General features: G+C 45.5%; 1 protein-coding gene across 1 annotated transcript in view; it reads left to right on the top strand.

Moving 5' to 3' along the window:
* PAPPA (pappalysin 1) overlaps positions 1-24795 on the top strand; it is a gene marked incomplete at both ends in the record, with an annotated part of 174395 nt that overhangs the window by 54350 nt on the left and 95250 nt on the right. Inside the window, 4 exons of the mRNA XM_082295308.1 lie at positions 2915-3208; positions 7099-7291; positions 13348-13469; positions 18969-19476. Coding sequence (XP_082151434.1) covers positions 2915-3208; positions 7099-7291; positions 13348-13469; positions 18969-19476 — 1117 coding nt within the window. The remainder of the gene's footprint in view (positions 1-2914; positions 3209-7098; positions 7292-13347; positions 13470-18968; positions 19477-24795) is intronic.

Here is a 24795-nt window from a genome sequence, read left to right as displayed (position 1 = left end):
AGAGATCCACCTGCAGCCCCTGGGGATCCATGGGGATGCAGAGATCCACCCACGGCCCCTGGGGATCCACGGGGGATGCAGAGATCCACCCACAGCCCCCGGGGATCCACGGGGGATGCAGAGATCCACCCACAGCCCCTGGGGATCCATGGGGGATGCAGAGATCCACCCACAGCCCTGGGGATCCATGGAGGATTCAGAGATCCACCCACAGCCCATGGAGGAGCCCCACATCAGAGCGGGTGGATGCCTGCAGGAGGCTGTGATCCAGGGGCAGTCCCGGTGCAGAGAGAGGAGGTCCCTGCTCCCAGGCTGGAGCAGCCTGGCCTTGGAGCGCTGCACCCCGTGGCAGAGTGACCCCCGGCGCAGCAGTTTTGGGGGGCTGTGTGCCCGTGGGAGGGGCTCACGCTGCAGCAGGGGCGGTGGGGCTGCTGCTCCTGAGAGGGGACCCACGGCGGGGACGTTCATGGAGAGCTGTCTCCCGTGGGAGGGAGCCCACGGCCTCGCAGGAGCAGCGCAGGAAATCCCGGTGATGAGCTGACCAAACCCCTGTGCCCTTTCCCCTGTGCTAGGGGGGAAGGTGTTCTAAGGGCTTATTTTACTTCTCATTATCCTCTTCTGATTCTATTAGTAATAAATTCACTTAGCAACTTAAGTTGAGCCTGTTTTGCCCTTGAAGTGTTTCTCCCGGTCCTTATCTCACTCATGAAGTGTTGGTTATTTTTTTTTTTTTTTCCTTTTCCCTCCTCTGCCCAGCTGTGGCAGGGGAGGGTGAGTGAGCGGCTCTCGTGGGTGCCTGGCACTGGGCCAGTGTCAAACCACGACAGCGAGAGAGAGGAATCATGGGTTTATTGTGGATCTGCGTACTGGTAGGTCTGTATATAATTAATTGGGAATGTGAAGAACTGGAGTAAGGAACAGTTCCGTGCTGGGAAAAGGAGGTGCAGATGCTACGTGTGGCGTAATAGACAAGATGCTGCAGCGTGGTTGGTTTTATTCACTCTTTTGTGTACGTATTTAGATTTTCTATTCTTTTTTCTTAATACTCTCTGTGTATTTGTACATGCCCATGGGACTCCTCTCCACCCTCTGCATATTGCCTCATGTGCCCCTGCTCGGAGGGAAGATCTTTTCTCTCCTGCTATTTGTGTGTGTGTGTCCCTTCAGGACATCCAAAGTGCTCCTTCCTCTCCCTTCAGCACTGACACAGTTTCAACTGAAGTGCTGAATTTTGTGTTTCGGACAATGTTCTTGGAGGAAAACGTGAGGCAATGGGGAAAATCAAAGCAGAACCACAGTCAGGGAGGTCTAGGAAAAGGAACTCCAAGGAAAGGCTGAAGGGATTACAGTGACTCAGATTGAAGGGAAAGAGCCTGAAGTGGGGTTGATGACAATCTCATAAAAGCTGATGAAAGGGGAGGAGAATCTTCTGTTCTTCATATCTGTGTGAGGAAAGACTTGAAGTCCTGAGCTTCAATTGCCAAAAAATCAATTCAGATTAGATGTGAGTTAAATCCTTGCAGCCGTAGGGATGCTGAGTGCTGACACTGATTGCTGGGGCACTCAAGTCATCAGGGGTTGTGAAGAGGCAGCAGGCCAGTGTATGTGAGGGATGGTATAGACCTAATTGGTTCTGTGTTGTTTGAGAGTGGAATTTAGAGGACTTCCTAAGAACTTCATGGTCTTATTTTCCTCTAATTTCATGGTTGTTACAACCAAGTCTCCAGACAGATAAGGATGAAGAGTCTATGGTGCATCGGAACCCGGTGATCTCATCTTCCCTGCGCTACAGTCACTGATAAAGTTCCTCCTGCCAAAACCTTTTCTCTCCTCATTGTCACTAAATTATTAGAGTACCATGTCCAAGATTTATATTCCCAATATAACTTTAACAAGCAGTCTCCTCTTCTCATGGTAGGCAGGACACAAAAAGAGTTTTAAATAAAAGGCTTGGAAAAGTTGAGATCAACAAGCTAAATAAAGAAAATATCAAGCATATCTTAAATACAAAGGTACACCTAACTGAGCTAAAAATATAATTCATATGATTAATTCAATGTACTGTAAATCCTCACTAATTTGCTGTTTGCTTATTTAAACTTCCCTTAAGTCATACAACAAAAAAACCCCGTTAGTTTTCTTTGCAAGCATTTAATAACCACGCAGTTCTTTTAGAGTTATCACATTACAGGATTTCATTTTTTTGACACGTTAGACTTTAATGCATATTCATCAGTGGACTCTGCAGTTCAGATCAAGCCAGGCTTGTCTGAGTCCATGAACAGTGTGTTTCTGACAGTTACTCCAAAGCTGCCTCCCCGACACCCTGCAAAAACTGCTCCAGCCTTGGGTGTTCTCACTGTGCTTTATCCAGCTCTTAATTTGCAAATATTGGTGCAGCCTTCTGCAATTCTCAGGGTGTTTCAGAAGTTAATAGGCTTTTCTCACATCTTTACCCTGTGGAATAATATACACAGAGTGTTCCAGGTGTGTTTTGTTTGACTCTTGGTGTCAAATACATTGCTTACACCTATCTGGGCAGAGTCACACTCTTTAAGCACATGAAATTATCTGAAATTGCATAGTAGGAAGTAATTTCATGCAGGATTTTCCTCTAGGCTAACAAAAAACCCAAATTGAGCTTATTCAGTTGAAAGACTGATTGTTGCAGTGTTTTTGGTTCAGGATGTTGAGCTTTGTCCCACAGTTCCTCATCCTTAGAGCCCCAGGTTAAGGGTGAGATGAAACTTTGCTGTGCAGGAAATGTGTCCAGTTCTGGAAAAATCTGTCTGTGCACAGAAGATCCAATGAACTGCCAGAGGATCTACCCTTAGGAATGTGTTCTTTTCCCTTTTTCCTGCTGTCCTGAGGAACACAAGGCAAACCCAGGTGCTGCTCTCTTTTCCCCTTGCAGGTGGTATCGTGCTGAATCCCTCCTTCTACGGAATCCCTGGCCACACGCACACCATGATCCATGAAATCGGGCACAGCCTGGGGCTCTACCACGTCTTCCGGGGGATCTCCGAGATCCTCTCCTGCAGCGACCCATGCATGGAAACAGAGCCCTCCTTTGAGACTGGGGACCTCTGCAGTGACACCAACCCTGCTCCTAAGCACAAGCTGTGTGGGGACCCTGGGCCTGGCAATGACACCTGTGGTTTCCACGGTTTCCTGAACACGCCCTTCAGCAACTTCATGAGTTACGCAGGTACTGGGCTTTTCTGGGATTGCTGGGGAGGTCTGTGGCTGGGCAGGAGTGAAGAATTGCAGTGTTACCCCTGATTTCTCAGTCTATTTCTTGTGGGGCTTTATGCTGATAAAGGTCTAGGACCGGGCTTGAATCCCTTCTAGTTCTCCTTTTGTTTTATCCCAGTTTTCCCCAGCTTCGCAGAGTTTCATGTGAAGACTAGGCAGAAGGTTTGGGGGATGGAAGAAATGAGATAAGCATTAAGAAAACAGCTTCCAAAGGCTCTACGGCAAACCTGACACCCTATTTCTCTGGGATCTGGATGCCTGCTCTATGAGATCTTTCAAAAACTCAAATCCAGAGATTGTTTATACTCTCCCAAGGAGCTATAGAATGTCGGGTGATATTGATACCACCAAGGCTGTTGGATAAACCTGTGACAAGTGGACAACTCCTGAGGCCCTGCTTGTGCCTCCAGGTGTCTGTTGAAATGCCATGTCCAGGTTTGATTTGGAATCACTCACATCCCAGTTCCATCACTACAATGTGAATAGCAGGATTCTGCCTGGTCAAGGACTACCAGTGTGCTGTCCTGGTTTGTACTGGGAGTGCAACTACAGAGGCTCCATATCAGTGTGGTAAAGCCACCCCTGAAAGCAAAAGCTGATGGGATCACAGTTCTTCAGCCACAGCTCTGCTGCCCAGATGTGCCAGGTTCTGGCATTCCTACCAACAGAGCATATCCCAAAGAGGGCATTTGCTTCTGTGACCCTGTCCAATTGGATGAGGCTGGATTGGGGTCCTTGGTGCACACCTGGAAGCTCAAGGGGAGCTGAAAGATCCTCTGTTATTTCTCAGAAGGAACAGGGCATACCTTGACTCATATTTCCCCTTATTTTGGGCCACAGGGTCTCTCTGTGGTGACACTCTATGACAGTGAGCTGTCAGCATCAACAACATTTTAAAGGCAACCAGTATACTCACAGACACTGAAGGGCACCTTTTTACTTCAGGCAAAAACACAGATTGCCCACTCAGAAGGTCACAGGATTGCTTATTCTGTAATAAAACTGTAGAGAAGCAAAGTGTTTAATGGCATCTGGGGCATGGATTGAAATGATTTATAACAGAAATGCTTTTATGCCCTTCGTGGCAGTAGCTAAGAGTGTTGTTGAGTTTTCTCTCTATTTTTCTATTTGTTTAGAGGGTGCTTTCAGGGACAAACCCACTGAGTCAGCTCCTCGGTGTGCTCTGTGTTGTGGAGCCTGTGGTCAGGCAGGGAGCCTGAGCACACGGGCCAGCCTCGTAGTGGACCTCTTATCCCCCAGAAAAGGCAGGGCCACCCCAGATGACAAAATCCCCCCACCAAATCTGCTTGTGTGGATGTGGCGAGGGGTGGAGCGTGCCTGATTCACAACTCTGAGCTCTCTTCTTCCAAAGAGAACTTGCCTTGCCAGCTGACTTGGGAACTGAGGCAGAGGCAGACCACAGAGATACCCATCTGCTCCTGGGAGCTACATGTGTGCTGGTGTTCTGAGATGAAACCTTTTCTTTTTTCCTTGAAAAATTAAGTGAAGCGACATGATAAGTATCTCTAGAACTCAAGCATGAATCTGTTTGTTTTTCTGTTGTTGTCAGTGGAGTAAAATATATCAGGGTATCAAATTGCTGTCAAAATACCTTTGAAACGTAGGTTGAGGTCATGCAGTTCTAGGAATTGCCTTTCTTTCCTTTCTGTTTTGCTGCTCATGTACAGCTTGATCATATTGTGTTTGTCTGTCTGTCCCTGCCCCATCCATCTGTCCAGTTACCCCCAGCCCTGAGCAAAGCACTGACTTAGATAATTTTTAGTTTTCCTGGAATTACAAGTTACAATGGCCAAAAGATTAGCTAGTGTGAGAAATAGGACTTGTAAATTATTTTTACAAGTCCAAATAGCTGTGGTGTTCCCAAATAAAATATAAGTTAGTTTTTTAGATGACTTTTCATGAAATCATTAGGAGTTCTTCCTCTGAATTCCATTGGAGTATTCATCCCACCAAAGTATAGAATTTCTCTAATTATTTCTTTATCTGAGGATCTTGAACCTCTCTTGATATTGAGTGGAATACCTTTCTCCCTCGCCTCTCCTCCCTCTCCCTCCCCCAGGACACAGCCTGTGCTGATGTTTAAACAGATTGAGAATGCAGGTCATCTTGCTGCTGTGCCATTGTCTCACGGCTTTGTCCTATATATATTTTATTGTTCTTTTATGATGGCTATTAAGGGCCTTTGTCTCCTTCTGTGCTTCCGTGAAGAATATTTATGGCTTTTACAGCGTGCTCAGGGGTAGACCATCGATAATTATTGAGGAAATCCAGAGATGTCACATTAAAGCAGCTTTTTGCATACCCACAGGGATTTGTAGATTTTATCAAGCGGGTGGTGTCTGTCTCTCTGCTGTGCATGTTTGATCAGAGGAGGGTCACTGCTCAGTGGAATTGGGAGAGACACAGGCAAACATGTGAGCTGGTGTGTCCCTACTGTGGGGCAGCTGGAGTCTGAGCAGGATCCCGGCCGGAGCCGTCTCCTTTTGCCTGCATCTCTGGGAAGATGTGGCCAGGTTTTAAATTAGCCAGCAAATACTCACTTCTCTTTAGAAGAAACTCCTATTTTCTTGTTCCTCTGGAGTACCACAGGGCACGGACTCGCAAACATCAGAGCACCACTGTCACCATATTGCACTTACCCGCGACTCCCCGAGCAGCCTCCGGTGACCTGCATCTTCCCAGGGAAGTGCAGCACTTGACCTGTGCAGAACTGTCATTGTTGTTTGGATCCCAGCTGGGACCGAGCTCTGCTGGGCTGGGAACTTTGCAGGCACATGTGAAGGAACACTCTGTGTTTTCAAGAGCTTTTCATCTGATGGGAAGAACACCAGAAAAAATGGTTGAAGGGCTCAGCATCAAGTTCCTCAGCATAGCTTTGCTGGGTGACTTTGCACAACATATTTATTCCCTCTGGGATCTGCACAATAGAGAGACAGCAATTTTCTGCTTCTCTGGGGCATTGTAGTTGTAAAGCTGTATGGTGTTCAGAGGGCACTGGATGTGTTCTTGTTGCCAAATCATGTTTGAGGAAAACAAGACAAAATGAGAAATGGGTATTTATGGGAAATCATCCAGCATAGTTATTTCTCCATTTTGAATGAAAAAGAAATATGAAATATCGAGAAATGTTTGTGAAAATTTCAGAAGGGCATTAGAATTATAGTGGTAATGGGGGAAATTTTTTACAGAACTAAAGTTATTTTCTGCACCAAAATGTATGTTTTTAATCAGTGCCTGTAATATTTTGAATTGACCTTTCAGAACATTTTTATTTGTTCATCAAAAATTTAAGAACTTCAAAAGTTACGTATTTTTAAAATTCTGTGGTGTTTTAATCTAAGAAATCTGACAGTCTGTTGCCCACAGTTTGCATGAATCCCAGTCAGTGCTTTATCCTTACACTACCATCCTTTACCCTTCCATCCTTTCTCAGAGATATTCTTTTAAATGTGAAATTCTTTTGAACCAGCGCTCCACTGGTGGCCCAAGTCCTGACCAGAAGGTGCTGCACTGAGGCTTTCTGTTTCTTCCCCTCTGCGTCTCTGCCTCATTTAGGGATGATCTCTGGGTGCTTCAGGTGTATCCCAGGTCAGGGGGAGGGAACATTTATTGATTTATTTCCTTCCTTTTTAGCCATTGTTTCCTTTCACCTGCCTCCACAAGTGATGGCTGCGCTAATTCCTTCACAGACCATTAACTCTGGAGTGCTGTGGGATCCCAGCCCGGCCCTTCCAAAGAGCTGCCATTCACCAGGTCGTAATTCTCCCTCTTGCTCCTGCCTCCTCTCCCACATGGCTGATGTGGCTTCTGTTTGAATTCCAGACGATGACTGCACCGACTCCTTCACGCCCAACCAGGTGGCCAGGATGCACTGCTACCTGGACCTTGTCTACCAGAGCTGGCAGCCCACCAAGAAACCGGCTCCCGTCGCAATCGCCCCCCAGATCGTGGCTCGCACCTCCACCACCGTCACCCTGGAGTGGTTTCCACCCATCGATGGCCACTTCTTTGAAAGGTGATCATGCTCTGCTCTGTACTCTTGTGCTGCAAAAATGGGAAGGGGAGAACCAGAGGCCCTGCTCCAGGAGGAGCAGCTTGGTCATGTGCTGTGCTCAGCCTGGGTTAAGGCTCTTTCCTAAATTGGTTCATACTGAGGAGGTTATTGATCTGTTGTCTGCTCTTCCTTTCTCAGCCTGTAGCACTCAGTTGAAGGCCATTGATTTGCCATGTAAAGGGCAAATCTTTCTCCATATATTACGGGAGGAATTTTCAATCAAAGATTCCGGCCCTGTGATTCCTGCTGTTGCTGCTGCTCACGAATACCTGTGGGCTTCGGCTGTGCCTGCATGTTCCCCCCCTCCTCTCCTTGCACATTCCCTTTGCAAGGACAAAGTGGATCTTGTTTTTACAACACAGAGCTCATGGGTGAGGAGGTGGCTGGGCTGGGGACAGGGAAAAATGTTCCCTCCTCCCCTGAGCTGTAGATGTGAGATGGGAATTGAGCAAGGCAGAGTCCCAGACCCTTGGGTATGATGTGAATGTCATCCTGTAGGTCAGGGTAGGGGTGTGTGTTCCTGTCTAGAGGGCATGCAGCTATGTGATATCAATAATGGAAAATAGGGCTCTGGGCAGGAGTTGCACCTCACTGCAGCCCATATCTGGAGCAATTCTGCCCCAGTATGACCTGAGTAATGGGGTAGTTCCTCTAAATGCTCTTATGCAGCTCTTGGATGAGCTGCAGGAGCTATGGGAGTCCTGGCAGAGAACTTCCCAAATTACTGACCTTCTCGCGTTACCATTAACTCACCTCCCCGTCTGCATTTCTTCTTCACCTCTTGCTTTGTTGTTTTATAGAGAGCACACTTGGAGTGTCCTTCAGGACCGCAGCACTTCAGAGCACAGGAGGCCAAATTTACAAGCGTATTAGCACCCAAAAAGCTGCCTCAGCACTGCTGCTTTGTGCTGGGAGAGCACCTTGAAACCACTGCCTCCATCAGGGATGAAACTCCTTCCAGCACTGCTAGGACGCCGTGGCCATTTCAGTGGCCAGCTTGCACTTTATCCCACCAGGCAGAGAGCTGTTATTTTCTGCTCAGATGAGATTTTCCACCCTTATTGCAGATTAATATGGGGAGGGAAATCAAATCCTGTTAGGAATTGATGAAGAGAGGTCTTGTGCTCTGAACAGTGTTTGCTTTAATTACAGTTTTGTAACCGAATCCTTTTATTCCCTACCTGTGAAAAGGACTTATGTGTAGTTCTGAAATTTAATTCAGAATTTTTCAGCCCATAATCATTTTTAGGTAAATTAAGTTTCTCCAATTTAATTTAGATTTCAGAAGATGCTTATTGTGTGTTAAATAAATGCCATCTGCCTCTAAAAAACACATTGATGCAGAGTTAATTGTTGTGTAACCAAATATGACTTTATTACATATTTCTTATAACTCAATCAATATGTTCTTAATAACCTCTAGTTGCTTGCTTCTTAAATAACACACAGTGGATAGCCTGCTAAATCTAAAATTTCATAACAGAGTTATCATATGTTAAATAAAGAGTGATTTTCCAGGGAAAAAAAAGTCCTTTGGGTTTTCAAATCTGTGTGCTCAGTATTACTGAAGAGATTTAAAGAGACAGCCTCAAATACTCTGAGTCCAATTCCTTGTTAAAATGAGATTCCCACTGCTAACGGATACAGAAATGTTGCCGTGACCATTTAAAAATGTCACTGAAACATAGAAATGATCCTGTCTAAAACATGCCCATATTTTTGATCTGCTAATCAAAACAAGGATGATAGTATTATTCTAGTGACTAATCCTGGAAAAGCTCACGTGCCGAACTTCCAGAACCGCCGAGCCCAGCGCTGCTCGGTCAGAGACCCATGCCTGTATCAATTTGTGAAATTGGGTCACTGTGCAAGACAAGTAGGAGGTAAAATTGGCCAAGTATAATCTTATCTGTGTGTGGGAATACTGTAAATCTTTGCAGATATTTTTACACAAAGTGCACACCATGGCCCAAATTTTACTTGCCTCACTTGAATGAATAAACTCATTCACTTCAATGGGACTATTCATGTAAAAAACAGAAGACTGATACTCAGCTGCTGAGTGCCTTGGGCCTGGTTTCTAATGCACGGAGGCCCCTTCCTTGCTGTTTTGACAGTGTAAAAGGGCCTTCAAAGGATGAATGGCTCTGGCTACATTAGCAAGTATTGTGGCCCAATATAAGTAGATCTCCAGCGCAAAACAGTTGTTAATGAAGACCTGACGTCAACACCGCGGGGGCTCGGGGGGCTCACGGTGCCCCGCGGCACCAGCGCTGGGAGCACATCAGGTGTGGTCCTGCAGCACACCTCCACTCCAGTTCCTGGCAAAAATGGGCTCAGCTTCCCTGCTCCAGCACTGTTCTGAGTGCTGGGAGTGGGGAAGAGGAGGAGTTTCACTCCCAGAGCTCACTCCTGATCCAATTACAATGCTGCTGTGGGCGCGCTCGGCGTAACTCAAGTTCCTTTTATGTCTCTTTTATTCTCCAGAGCTGTGCACAGGCAGTGACCTCTGCTTAATGAAAGTCAGGGAGGGAAAATTTAGCCTTCTCTTTAAAAACGTAGCACTGGGCTGGCTGTATCTGTGTGGGAGGTCCTGACAGGTTGAAGGGAGATGAGGCATGGAAGTGAAGACCATGTGTCTGTTCCCTGCTTAGATCCTACTCAGTCATAGGTACTTCAGATGCTTTCCTCACAGGGTCTTCAAATTACATGAGTAATTACGTGGATTTAGGGGCAGAGAGCAAGGTTAACTCCTAATTTCTGTCAATTTGGGGTTGGCTATCCTGTGTTCTCACACCTTGGCAGAAGTAGACACAGGAGTTGTGCACTGCAGTAAAATCTTGCCTCTTCAAAGTGTTCAATTGATGTTTGCTCTTTCACTCTAGAGAGTCACTTACCTGCATGTAAATTTCCCAAGATACTTCGACCCTAAGCTCCAGCAGCTGGTTGAGCTCCCAAACATCTCTAATAATCCAACAGATCAACAACCAGCATTTCTTCTTGTAGATCCTGCCCAAAGGATTGGAATGGTTCTCCATCCTCCCTTGCAAAAAAGAGTGAAAAAATGTTGCATGCACACATAGTAGCATGTAATAATGAGATAACAATAAAGCCAACGAAACAAGTGAAAACAAGCATGAAAAAGAGAAGTCTCTTCATTTCCTGACTGCATCCATTGGATGTGTTCATCTGCTGTCTCTGAGCATCCATTCATGCACCTCCTGTTTGAGATGCGTGGGCAGATGTAAACAGTTATTGTCACAGGGCTCTGCAGCAAATTTGGGCAGAAATCTTTGAATGCATCTGCTTCTTCAAATTTTCATTGAGGTGACAGCATTAACTTCCATGAATCTGATTCTATCTCATTCTTAGCAAGCAAATATTTTGGTCAGTGTGGTGTCCCAGAGATGGCTGGGCTTGATAATCACTCTGTTAAACCTTGCTGGAAAGTTTCAGTGCCTTAGAAGGGAGAGGACCAACTCTGAATTTCAAGTACAGCAGTTACAATTTATTGGGTAAACAGGCACTCTTTACCCAAAGGAATGACAGATTTTTTGTGGTTTTGAGTTGCCTACTGAACTGGTGCTGGCCCTGAAGGAAATTATCTGTTTTTTCACTAATAATCTTTAGATTTTTGAACCCACTTCACTGAAATATCATGCTGTAGGGATGAATTCCTCCTGTGCTCTGAACTTCATGAGCTGGAATTTCCCCAGTACTTGGCTTATTAGTAAACAGAGAAGTCTTGATTTTCCATTACCCTGCACTTTGGGAAGTCATGTGCCACAGTGTATAAGGTGGCAGATATGGCTATCACTCCTAATTAACAGTGTTTTGAACCGATTTGTGCTCATTTTTTTCTTGTTGTCCATGGCTTCATGAGGTATAAGGACCTGGCTTAGGTTTTCATAAGCCTGTAAATGGGATTCCATAATTAGGTTTGACATTCATGGCTCTTTATAGGATTTGTGTGCAAGAGTCTGCAGACCAAAAACTTTAACCCAGGAGACATGCCCTGTGTAAGTCCTTTCAGCCAGTGGAGTTACATCAGGCCTGAGTTTGGCTCCCAAACTGGAAAAGTAAAAAGAGAAAGTTTGCTCATAGCCTTTCCCACATGATGCTCCTTGTGATTTCTCTCTTACCTCCAAGTCCTCACTGCTAAAAGGAAATGTTTGTCCATAAGCCTACAGTTTTTTTCCATCATGGCAGCCTGTGATGAAATTGTATAGCTGCTAATTTGAGTAAAAAGCAGCCCTAATTGTGGAAACTTGGCTTCCAGAGCCCTCTCCTCATCCAGAACCAAGTGCTAATGCAGGAGTCTCTTTGTGGAGAAACTGAAAGATTATTATTGCAGGGACTTCTATCCTTACTGTTGGTGGAAGTGTCTGAAGAACAACAGCACAGCAATATTTCTATGTTTTGATTTCTCAGGACCATTTATTCAGGTTTCTTGATTTTTTAAATTTTCTTTTTGCGTATATTATTCAGGCAAGCTGAGTCAGACACCTAAACCTCTGCTAAATAGGCAGCTGAGAACTGAAATAGGGAGGCAGTGTCACGCCAATAGTGCAGGTGGGTGAAGTGAGACACGGAGAGAAGTACTCACAACATGCCCACATTTTCTCATTTCCAGTGTTACAGACTATGAAAGGAAGAGGAGGCCACCTTTTCCTCCCTCTTCTTTATTCTACCCCATTGCTGTGTTGTATTTTTCAGGTGTTTTCAGCAGGTGCATCCCTTCCTGCGCTGCACAAGTTCAGCCAGTTACTGTCTCTGTCAGGCTGGCTCAGCCACTGAGGACCCCAAATAACTTCTGCCTGGGGATCACAGTCCTCTCTTCAAGGCAGTGCTGAAATAAATCATGTAGTCGTGGTGATTATGGTTAAAATTTGCATAGCTGATTATAATAATGAATATAAATTATTTTAATAATTGACTCGCATCATTCTTACTAGAGTAGCGTAGATAGTACACTGTATTACACACAAATTGTTTGCCTAAAACTTCTGTCCTTTCCTAGGTGCATTTGATCATTAGGATAATTAATTTTTAACTTTCCATTCCAGCAGAAAGTGATCCTTAAAGCAGAACAATTAATTCTGAATAGTAAGCAGCATACTGGGGGTGAATAACCACACACTCTGGGGCACACAGGGTTCCGAATTTTGTGACCCCAAGGAATCTAGGGCTGAACTGTGTGAAATGCATCCTCAGCTGATATAAATCAGCTTAACCTTATGGAGAATGTTAGAATTACTCCAGTCTACATCAGCTTAAACCCATATCTTGTGAATGTATTAGCAAAACTATTTAAACTGACAGAGGGTAATTTTGGACTAGATGTTAGGAAGGAATTGTTCCCTGTGAGGGTGGGGAGGCCCTGGCACAGGGTGCCCAGAGAAGCTGTGGCTGCCCCTGGATCCCTGGCAGTGCCCAAGGCCAGGCTGGAGGGGCTTGGAGCAGCCTGGGATGGTGGAAGGTGTCCCTGACCCCAACAGGGGGTGGAAAGAGATGAGCTTTAAGGTCCCTTCCAACCCAAACCAGTTTGTGATTTGTGGATTGGTGTTTAACTGAGTTTCCCTGCTCAGCCAGTCTTGCTGGTAGGACAATCCTAAAGATACTACAAGTTCAAACAATAAATAAATCCATGGTGGGAGCAGAAATAGATCTGAAAACTCCTGAGGCCAATTTCTCTGCTCTAACCACTAAGCAGTGTGTATTTTCTTTTGTCATGGTTTGGTCCAGTGCAGGAGAAAAAAAAATAAAATATAGGTGAATGTGATTTCCCAGGTTGCTGTCATTTTGTGTTGGATGGAGGGCTCACAAATGCTTTCTACACAGGCTCTTGACTTAAATCAACAGAAGATCAGCATCAGAAAACACTTTTGTCAGTGCCTTGAGAAAAGAGGGTTAAGTGGACCTGAATTCTAAGTCTTATTGCTTTTAATATAGTTGAATAAGCAGCTCATTCAGCTGTTACTAAGTTGGTGTGTTTTCCTGTTTTCCTGGCCTCCTAGAGAAGTGGGATCAGCATGTGATCTGTGTGCGGAAGGAAGAGTTCTGGTGCAATATGCCTTCAGCGCCTCTTCCCCCATGCCCTGCGATCCCTCGGGGCACTGGAGCCCACGGGAGGCAGAAGGTGAGTCACAGGATGGGGACAAACACATGGTGGGGGAGAAGGTGGGACAGAGCAAAGGGAGAGCCACAAGGAAAAGTGGGAAAATTTGGGAGTGCTTGATTATACCTGCATGTAACATGAACAGAGCCAGCAGGCAGCAGAACACCATGCCCTGAAGGAATGCCACTGGCTCAAATACCTGTGTTTTGGCCCCTGAGTCCTGCCCCTGCCCATGAATTAAAGGAATTCCAGGAGCTGAATATGAATTTCACAAAGCAGCAGAGTGCCAAGAAATGCTGACCATTCACATCTGCCAGACAAAATCCTCAGGGGAGCTGTTTACTCCCTCTACTCCAACTCCAAAAGTGAGGAGTTGTCATTTATTTGGGCCTGATTTGTGCTGCCTTTGCTTGTGGTGAACAGCAGTGGGCTGCAGCAGCAGCCAGGCTGGAAGGAGATTGCCCTTTGGGCAAGTGCTCTGCAGCAGGAATGCAGGTGACCACGTCAAGCCCTCTTGTTCAGAATGTTTTGCAAGTCGTTCCCTTGGAGCCTGTTGGAGGGAGAATGGTCTGCAGGGCTGCTTGTGCAGTGCCATTAGATCTCCATCATTAACTCTCCTCCACACGTCCCTTCCGGTACGTCCCTGGCTGTATGTGGTGGAGCATATTTAAGATTGTACCAGGCAAAGGTCACTCATCCCAAATCACGGTTTGGAAAGCACAGAGTATTATTTCAGCCTGTGCCTCACGAGCTGTTCCTTCCAGAGCAGCCCACTCCGGGCCCACACTGCACCGTGAGCACACAGGTGAGCTCATTGAGCCCCAAGGACAATCCTGGATTTTGCAAACTCATTATACAAATACCTCCTTACGTTAAGGGTTTATTTCTCCTGCACACGGGAGTTATTCTGCAAGGAATATTATTTGGGCTTGCGCCCAGGAGCTCTCCCTTGTCCTAAGGTGAGCACGTGCAACGAGCTGTGTCCCTGCTGCTTGATGGGACAGTGGGCAGTGTCCTCTGCCCCACGCACCCATGTCCCAAGGTGGGGGCCCAGCAGAGGTTGTGTTTCACTCCCACTCACCCCCTAAATTTAGAATAGGTTGACCAGCGAAGCTGTGGCTGCCCTATCCCTGCAAGTGTCCAAGGCCAGGTTGGACAGGGCTTGGAGCAACCTGGGATAGTGGAAAGTGTCCCTGCCCATGGCAGGGGTGGGGCTTTAAGGTCCCTTCCAACCCAAACCATTCCATGGTCCTATGACATCCAAGGCTGCTGGGCACAGCTCAGGGCACATCTGGCCCTTGGATGGATGCTCCATCCCGGGAAGCAGCACTCTGGGTATGGGGGTGACTAGATCACCCAGTAAACAGCATTAGCAAAGTTTGGATCACTTGCAGTAGTAGTTCAGGGTAGATGGTGGAATTTGCACTTAGCCAAGGATTACAAGACTTTGAAACCTGGTTTTATTTGGAAGAAAACTTGAAACTTTTGAAATTCTCCATGAAGGAAAATTAAAAACAAAAAGTGTTTGATGCTGGCCAAAATGTTTTGTTTAGCTCATATAATTCCTTATGAACTTTGGTTAAATTATGACATTTGAAAATATACCCTTTTAGTATAGAATCCAGGGCAAAAGCAACTTTGAATATCAAAATGGAAAGTGTCTAAAGGTGCAAAAGTGAAAAGGTTTCTTACAAAAATGTCAAAACACGGTGTTCCAATAGTGTTAGAAATTTCTTGCCATTTTCTCTTCCAGAATAAAACTTTGGCCAAATGAACCCAGTTTTGCAAAGTGTTTTTATTTTGAAAGGACTGCATATTCCATTGAAATATGCAGTTCCATCAAAATTTCTCCACTGAGCTTTGATTTGAAAACTTCTAGATCTCACACGTCTTGCCAGAGGCATCATTCCTAGAGAAACTAAGCTACTCTAAGATTTATTACTCAGCAGCATTTTGCATTTAATTTCCTCTTCTTGCTGTGTGTGCCTGCATGTTCTTAACTATGAAGGGTGCAGTCAGATCCTTATCTGTCTCATTCAGTTGCTCTTGTGCCATTGCTATGGAACAGAAGTTTGGTAATCCTGTCCTCAGGATTAACGAGTTGTTGCCACTTTAGGGTAGAAAATATACCAAGTGTATGGTGTTTGTTGCTCCATGATTTCCTGTCTCTGCTACCCTGCTCCCTGACATTCAGGCCCTCTGCCTATTTGCACTTGGTCTGAGTTACAAATAGCACAGTTAGATCATTGTCTGGCTTCTTTAATTCTCTATCTGTGAGCACTCAAGCATTCAAGCTTTAACTTCACTTTCTGCAGGGGTCCATGGGTGTAAATCTTCACTGCTTGAATGTCCATGGAAAGTGAAGACAAGGGAGGCACAAGCATGGCCAAAATGAACTTGTTTTAAAATCTGAGATGACACTCGTGGAAAATGTTTTGTAGGACTCATGCAGCTTCTGAGCAGCAAACCACGCTCCTCATGTGTCTCTGAAGCAGCTCTGGTTGATCTCAACTTCCTGAGGTCTCCTACCCCAGGTGGCTGCACCAGCAGTGGTCTGGGCTATGTGTGAGCTGTGCCCATTGCAAAACCCTGCTGTGGGCGCTGTGTCCTCCCTGATTCCGTGCTTGTTCCTGAGCACGGTGGGATCCAACCCCCAGGCTGAGGCATCTCGTGGTTCTCTCTCAGCCAGTTGTGGCCCCTGCTTGAGGGGCTGTTTGCTCCTTGGCAGGGGTTGTGGGAAGGCTCTGGAGATCAGGCAGTTCTGATTTACTCTTTATCTTCACCATAGAGCCAGAAAGCTCTAACCTACCTGGATTCTCACCAGCAACACCAGCTAGATCAACAAACCTTACAGCACCTCCATAGCTCTGTCAAAGGGGGGTTTTATGTAAGAAAGGTGATTTTGGCACCAGCCCAGTGAGTACCTTTGCTTGCTGTGCACTATATGCATGTATCAGTCAGCTCCTCCTGCTTGGCTCACTGCTGACTGAGAGAAGTGTAAGAATATTATAAAAAATGTTTCTGCCTTGCACTGCTTTAGAGCTCAGCCTTTTCCCAGGCCTAATATTTCCCTTGAGAGCTATTCCTTCTGTATCCTAATTGTCCCAGTTGGACACTGGAGTCCCACTGGGTGGTTCCTTTATCTTGACCACCTAAGAAATGTGGCAGGTGAGTTGCAGTTGTGACAGGGGTAACATCCTGAGAGATTCCTGATGCCAGATGGCCTCTCAGGCTCTGTCCCTGTGCCAGGGAATTCATCCCAGGCACTGCACTTTACTGCACAATGAAGGATTGGTACACCAGGTTGTAGTTGGGGAAAACATTTCAGGAAAGACACCCTCCTAACCTGCCATCCCTGCTCTCTAACCCAGACATGGGGTTTGGCTCATCCTCACAAACCTCACATTCCTGTTTTATGTTAGGCAAGATGTGATGTTGCATGAGATGCTGTTCTGTGTCTGATCTGACTATCTCATAAGGCAAAGGATTTTCAGAACCTAGTGGAGAGGGGAAGAATAACTTCTACACCATTTCTTTTTACATACAAATATTTGTAATTTTCAGAGTATTTACCCATCTCTAGAAACCCAGTTACATGAAATAAGGTTTTTGTCCTCTTCCACAACTAAATGGATATTTCTTACCCAGTGAAAGTGTTGGTTGATATTTGAGAAAGAGTCTCTTTATCTCAGCTTCATTGAGGTTTTTAGTCTGTGAATGACTACAATCTGCCAGCTGTTTTGGGGTAATGATCTCTGTGCTAAGCTCCCTGGAGGCTGAGTCCAATTCACGCATCTCCAGGGATCACACGCTGATCTACCAAAACGTGTAGATTTGTTTGGAATTTAAGTCTTACCAAGGCCTTGAACTGACAGAGGTGAATTTGCAGGATCCCAGGTGGGGACGTGCTGGGCTGTGAGCCATTAGCCCCATTTTCCTTTCTGCGAGAGGGCAGTGGTAAAATTCACAGATCTTTCCAAAGCCCTCTGAGATACTGGAGTTTAAAAAGACCTTGGGGCTGCAGTCAGGAGCTTGCTGTGGGTCTGACAAAATTGTCAGAGGGCTCAGCCAAGCACACCCAGCCGGCAGTGAGGGTGAGATGACGTGAGCTGAATGGGGTATTGCTGCTCACAGTGATTATCCACAGGGCTTGCACGCTTGCCAGGAGGGAAACTTGAGCGTTTTAAATGGACCTCTGGCTTTCTTCAAAATGAATCACCTCTGTGGTCTCTCCAGATGCTGATGGCATTCCCACCGCTCTGTGCCGTGTGAGGAGGAGAGAAGGGCTCTGGGATATGGGAGGTGAGGGAGAAACATGAAAAGTTGGGCATCTGCAGGACAATAGCGTTGAATCGCAGGAAGGCTGCCAGGAAATCTATTCTGCATCTGGGTCCATTTGGTATGAACCAGAGAATTCCCTGAGCTGTTTATCCTTGACAAAAGAGGCACATTTCTAACACTTCATTGGATCACAGACAATCAGAATAACCTTCACACATTGCCCTTTTCTCTTTAAATTAGTAGTGACGTCCTGTTTGTCCATGTTTGCCCAGTAGTTTATCGTGCTTTCTTCCTCAGTTGCAAACAGTGGTGCTGTCCTTTCTTTTCCCTCTGCCTTCTGCATTTCTCTCCTCTCATTACCTTTCTTAATCTTCTTTTCTGTACTTTGCCTTCTCCCTGTCATGTTTTCCTCCCTTTTTGTGTGATTATTTGGGAAGGAAAAGGGAATTTATAGCTCTCACTGGATTCTGTTACCAACTGTTCCACCCATCTGACCCCTCTGGATCTTGAAGTCCATGACTCCACGCCAAATTGTAATGTTACCATAGTATTTGGGAACCCAGCAAGAATTGTGGCTTTCATTACTTTTCAGTACTACCTCCCATGTAGTTGAACACAACCAACGGTGAGAAACGTAAAAGCACAACTGCCTCTTGTTTCATCACAACGAGAGCAAAGAGACAGCTCAGACCTGTGCTCCATGTGCCTCCAAAGAAAGAGTCTTACACAATGTGCTAGATCAGCATGTAAATGCCACAGGAGTTGCCCCTGAACAGCACAACAGCTTCTTGGAACAAACAAAGGCTCTTTTCTTGTCTTTGTTAAAGAGAAAAAGATTGTATTTTCAAGTGAGAGGCAAGGGAATAAGTAGGAGGTGAACTGAAGGCAAAGTGACTCTGTTTATCAGGTAAATTACCAAGTGGAAGGGGTATAAAATATTGTTTGGCACGGGGAAAGGCACTAGAAATAGGAAATGCAGGCCCAGCAGAGAGTGTGTTGTGTGGTGTCCAGTCCAGCTGGGCACTTAAACTGCCTTTGTGTCTCTCACCCGGTCAGGAGACGCTGGTGTTCTGTTCCTCCTCCCCATGCTGGCCATGCCTGTTCTGATGAAGTAAATAATTAGTTTCCTGGACAGATATGTTCTCCTGCCACTGGTCTGCCTTTTAAACGGATGCCAATGAAAACTCATGTTCTCTAACTTCTTTTGTGCCCTCTCTTTGCTCCCTTCTTCCTTACCAGGGCACCCTGATGTTGAGCAGCCCTGTAAATCCAGCGTCAGGACATGGAGTCCCAATTCGGCCGTCAACCAACACACGGTGCCCCCAGCCTGTCCTGAGCCCCAGGGCTGCTACCTGCAGCTGGAATTTCGCTATCCCCTGACTCCAGAGTCCCTCACGGTCTGGGTGACTTTCGTTTCCCCGGACTGGGACTCCAGTGGAGCAGTGAATGACATCAAGCTGCTTACGGTCAGCGGGAAGAACATTTCACTCGGGCCACAGAACGTCTTCTGTGACATCCCACTGACCATCAAGCTGGATGTGGGAAAAGTGGGAGAGGAGGTGTATGGGATCCAGATCTACACCTTGGACGAGCACCTGGAAATCGACGCTGCCATGCTGAGCTCTGTCCCCCACAGCACCCTGTGCTCAGGCTGCAAACCCATCCAGTACAAAGTGGTCCGGGACCCCCCTTTCCAGTCTGGATCTCCTGTGGTCATCTCAAACCTCAGCAGGAGATTTGTCGACACGTAAGTAGCTGCTTTCCAGAGAGCTGGATAGACTTGTTCAGATCAAAACAATGTCCTGTTCTTCTCATCCTTCTAATGTCCAGCACTACAAGTGATTGTTAAGATGTTGAACTAGACAGACATGCCCAGAATTACCATGACAGGATGTTCTCATAGTTTCTCTCAAAACCAGGAGCATTAAACCCAAATGAGATGGCCTGAGAGTTATGGATAGAGTTTGTGAGTTATGGATAGAGACAGTTTGTGAGAAATTTCCAGGCTGGCTGTGCAGAGATGTGTCACTCAGGCTCTCTCTAACTAGAAAAGATAATGCAATCTACCTAAGATATGATAAATTAAATGGTTAAGCTAACCTAAAAGAGGACCTCTGGAATAACACGGTCATTGTTTCCTTGGGAATCTTTTGAAAGTAATGTTTTGATAGAGAAGGAGAGAGCAGAGCTTTCAGGGCTGGAGTACTGATTAACTGCTAAAAGAAGTGTGCAAAGAAATACATGTGCATGTTCAGGTGTGTAAATCTGTTTCAACCACTTCCATTTTCTGCCTTCATGTGTCACTAAACCAAGTTGTGTTGGTGTGAGACTGTTCTGAAATGGGAAATATGGCAAGTGCTCTAGTTTGTTGTAGGAACTGAGTTTCATCCCAGATACAGTTACACTCATCTAGTCAAGGGATGCATTACTGTTGAGGAAAGTCCACCTTCAAAATATTTACTGATTTGGAGGAGATCCATGATCTACCCATAAACATTCAACAGCAAGAAAAACATCTTTTGCATAACGTGATTCCCTGGAAATGATTCATTCATCTGTGGGAGCAACATGAAGCTCTTTTGAAAAATGAACACCAGATAAAAGGAAACCTGCTAAGAAAACTGCACTCTAATTTAGAAAAGATGATCTAATTAGTACAGCTAATATCAAGGAAGCATACATCATTATGGTCTTCTAAAGCATATTTAAATAGAATAAAAATGATTAATTAACAATTCAGTAATCATGAGCTACCATCCCTTTTCATGGCCCAATTATGCAGCTCAGAAAATGCAAATTGTCCCTATGGATTTAAAAATTCAAGGTAACTAACAATAGTGAATCTAAAAACAAAAACCCAGGACATCACAAGGATTACTCATGTGCTGAAAGTTAAGCATGTGCTTAAGTGCTTTCTTGGGTTGTAGCCTTGTTCAAACAATTGCTGGCACTTAGCATGAGATGAATATTGGCATATTGGAAATGTAGAAAGCGGTGAATTTTCCCAAGATTTCGCTGTGAAAGCATCTTTGCCTGAAACCTGGCCCACTCTCATTGGAAAATGGGACTGGTTTGGTTTGAAATAGTTGCATACCTTAGCACAAGTTCCCACAGAAATAGGTCCAGTTTTGACTTCATAACACAATGTGAAAGAAAAAAAGGAAAGCCCAAAGAGTAACTTGTATTCTGAATTCTGTTTTTCTGTCTTTTATTATGATTTTGTGGGTCACTTACAGCTAGCTCAAGTGCAAGAGTGCTCCAAGAATTAAATCAGTAGCCAGGAGTAGATGACAGTTTTCCTGAGGGTCATCGATTAAATCACGTGCGGTAACAGCACAGTCCCTGTCTGTATGTCTCAGGTAGTTACACAGCAAGCTAAAAATCAGACACAGCATTTAATTTAGTCTTTCTGGGCTCCACCTGTGAGCATTGGTGACAGAAATGAATGCTTCTGGAAGCTGGCACAGCCAACCTCACAACCAAATCCCATCCAAACCCTCCAGGAGAGCTGGGCTCACTTCCTCTGTGTCTTAGCAGGGAGCACAGGGAAAATCCTGGCAGTGAACTCTGACAGGACACTTGGGAAGTGAAGTTTTAGTCACCGGGTGAGGAGACAAATATGCAGATTCCTAAGCACTCATAGTTGCTTTTGAGACTGTTTTGGCTGATTTACAATGAGGGTGGTGATGCCCTAGCACAGTTTGAAATAGTTGCCCAGAAATAATTTGAAATAATTTTGAAATAATGCCCAGAGCAGCTGTGGCTGCCCCTGGATCCCTGCAAGTGTCCAAGGTCAGATTGGATGGCGCTTGGAGCAACCTGGACAGTGGAAGTTGTCCCTGCCTATGGTGGGGGCGGGGTGGAGCAAGATGGTCTTTAAGGTCCTTTCCAACCCAAACCATTTTGTGCTTGTGTGATTCAAGACTTCTGCAAGCGTTTGAAATTTTGAGAAGTGAGATGAATTTTTTATCATATCATATGGGCACAGCACTGATCTGTATCCCCTGGTGATGGGGGAGATTGAGAGGCTGCTGCTGGGCCATACCTTGAGACACAACAATCTCCTTGAAACTCTGCATGGGGTTGTGGTTTTCTGGTAGAGGCAAAAGCAATATGAATTTTCCATTGGAACCTTGTGCAAAGAGCCACCAGAGTCTTTATACTCCCTAGGCAGGAAGGAAGGGATGAGGGAATTCAGGGATGGAGGTGCTGGGCCGTGCTCCTGTTCATAAATGCGTGTAGAGGTAAATACTGTCTCTCTCCCCTGTTCACATCTGCCTGTTTACCTCATTCTGCACCACCGGAATTCAGCATATCTGTGCAGCCAGGCTTTGCAGCCCCTTCATCTCCCTGTGAGCCCCAAGACAGTTGCCTCTCCTTGGTGCCCTCACATGCTTTCCATATTAAATAAAATGACCCCCCCACATGTTCTGTGGAAGGCTATTTTGAAGGCAGTCACATATCTTTACTCTTGCCTCCTCTGACCTTGATCTTCACTTTCTCTTCTTCTCCCAAAGAAAATATTTGCTTGCACTGTTATCTGTGAGCAAGATCCTTTCCCCAGGTGTGGAGATGCTGAAAGAAAAATTAATTTCTCCTACCTTCTTCCCGTCAAAGAGAGGAAACTTCCTTTTAAGCTGAGAGGAGAGACAGCCTTTAATGGATAGCCCTTGCCTAGTCAGCACTGGGTGCTCCACAGAGGAGAGTAAATAACTAGAACAGTGGAAACATTTTATTAAGAAATGCAAAATAATGCCAGACCTTCTGTTCTCAAGCTGAATTTTAATCTCAGCTCTTGGTTCAAGCTGAGGCTTAAACATTCATTTCTGAGGGACAGGACCTTAGCCTTGGACCTTACAGAAACCAGGCAAGATACACTCAATTCCACTGAGTGTGATCAGCCAGAATTGCTGGTATCTGGGATAAAATGAGAGTCAGAGCCTAGGAAGAGAGCAGAAAGCTAAATAAATCAGTGGGGGGAAAAAAGAGGTCAGGCCAGGTGCAGCATAGAACTGCTGAGTCTTCACACCACAGCGAGTGATAAGGAAGAAGCCTCATCTGCAAGTCTCAAAGTCTCAGCTCACAATTTAATCCAAAGTGTGGGTTGTGCACATGCTCAGAGGGCTGTGCTCTGGCTGTTCTCTAGAAATAGTGTGTGACATGGTCACAGTGGTAATCGAGGTAGTGGCTTTTCACCATTACTGGAGCTTTTTTGCACTCACATTGTTGCATTGGAGAGTAATCATTGCTGATTTTTTAAGAGCCCTCTGGATGGTGTCACAGGCAGTTAGGTGTCAGTCCCACCAGGGCAGTCTGGGGTGAGCAGCCCAAGTTCCCCGTGGCACTCCCAGTATCCCAATTTGTGAGCAGTGAGGAGCTGGGTGCACTGACAAGACCTACATGCTCTCCTCTGGCAGACCAAGCCAAGAGACACTGAAGCTGGTTTTGGAAAGTTGTCAGATTAACTGAAAAAGTTTCAGAGAGCCGGAAACTTTCCCAACATTTCTGCCACAGACTTTGTAAGAAGCCTCAAAGTGTGGTGGACAGCGCTGGATCCGGTTGTCTTTGTGGTGTTAACCAGTAGGGTTTTTTCAAGACAAAGGCATTGACTGAAATAACCTGAGAAAGAATCTCAGCACGAAGCCCTGGTACAAGGTTTGGGTTTGCAGAGTTGAGCTTCTCTGAGAAGCCAGTTAGCAGTCTTGTGATAACATTATTCTGAGCCATTCCTACCAGAGCTTTAGTCCCGAGCTGACACATAGAGATCCTGCATTCAGACTTCAAAAAAGAAACACTGAGAGAGAAGCTTGTATTTTCTTGTACAGAGAATAGGTTTTCTTCTCAATTTTGGCTATTTTGCACTGACATTCTGTGGCTAAACCTTTTCTGTGGCTTGATAATAGCTGGAGGGGACTGATCATCATCTGCGTAAACAGCAGTTCTTGTTCAAGTAAGTACAATATTTTTAAGTGTCTTGTTAGAATCAGGGCTTCCATTCAGTGCTGAACTTGTAAACTCCATGTCATTTCTTGGGTTTTAACACCTAAAGGTGGTAGAGGAAGATCTCACTCAGGCTTCTTGGAGTGCTTGCAGAATGACAGGGAAATTGCCACCCCCAGGATGGCAGGTGGCTGGAGGGCTCCTGTGGCACTGTTTGTAGGTCCTTAGTGTTTCATTGCTCAGGGGTCCTTAGCAGTTCATGTGCTTTAGGCCCCTACTTTATCTAACACCATCATTTGCTTCCAAATTTGCCTTATTGATGCATTTACTATTTGTTACTGGTCCCCGGTTGGAAGAGGCATATGGTCAGTGACTTGTCAGAAACCCCAGAGGAGGAGAAGTTGAGTGAAATGGAAAGTAACTCTTTAGTCTGAAGGTTCCTACAAACATGAGCAAGCAGAGAGGCTGGAGAATCAGCAATGGCTGTTCATACTGAGCAAGAACTCCTTACAGCCAGTTACTGGTGTCCCTTTTAGCCCCTGAACTCAAGAGCAAGAGTGAATTCACCTGACACCAGCCCAGCTGAACTGACTGGGAAGTTATGAATATCACAATGATGATATCTAAACCCAAGTCCCTGCAGAATGCAACACTAAAACTTCACAGTGACATCTGTCCTTATTATGGCATTCCTTCCTTCACCTCAAAGATTTCTATTTCTCTGTTTTCTGGAGGTCTACCAGCCAGAGGAATGTATGATCTAAAGCAGCTGAAATGAATTGCCAAGTCTATCTGTCATGATGATAATTAACACCATATTTCCACCCAAACAAGATACAGATCACTGGGTGGTTTTTCTCCCAACACCAAAAGCTGAAGCCCATATAATCACCCATCTTCTGCTCATCCCTCCTCCACAGTTACTATGCCAAACCTCTCTCGATATGCCAGGAAATACTGGGGAGTATCTAAGATAGGACTGAAATATTAAGAAAACACTTTGCATGGCCAGATTTATCTGCAAGGTTATCCATGCGATATTGGCGTGCTATACATCTGGATTCCTGGCTGGCTTTGGAACTGTAGATGGCATTCCAGCTGTCCTTGTGCACCAACACTTACCCAG

Source organism: Coloeus monedula, assembly GCF_965178545.1.
Source record: "Coloeus monedula genome assembly, chromosome: 21".
NCBI lineage: Eukaryota > Metazoa > Chordata > Aves > Passeriformes > Corvidae > Coloeus > Coloeus monedula.
The sequence above is the reverse complement of the archived record's forward strand: the minus strand, read 5'-3'. Positions and strand labels throughout refer to the sequence as shown.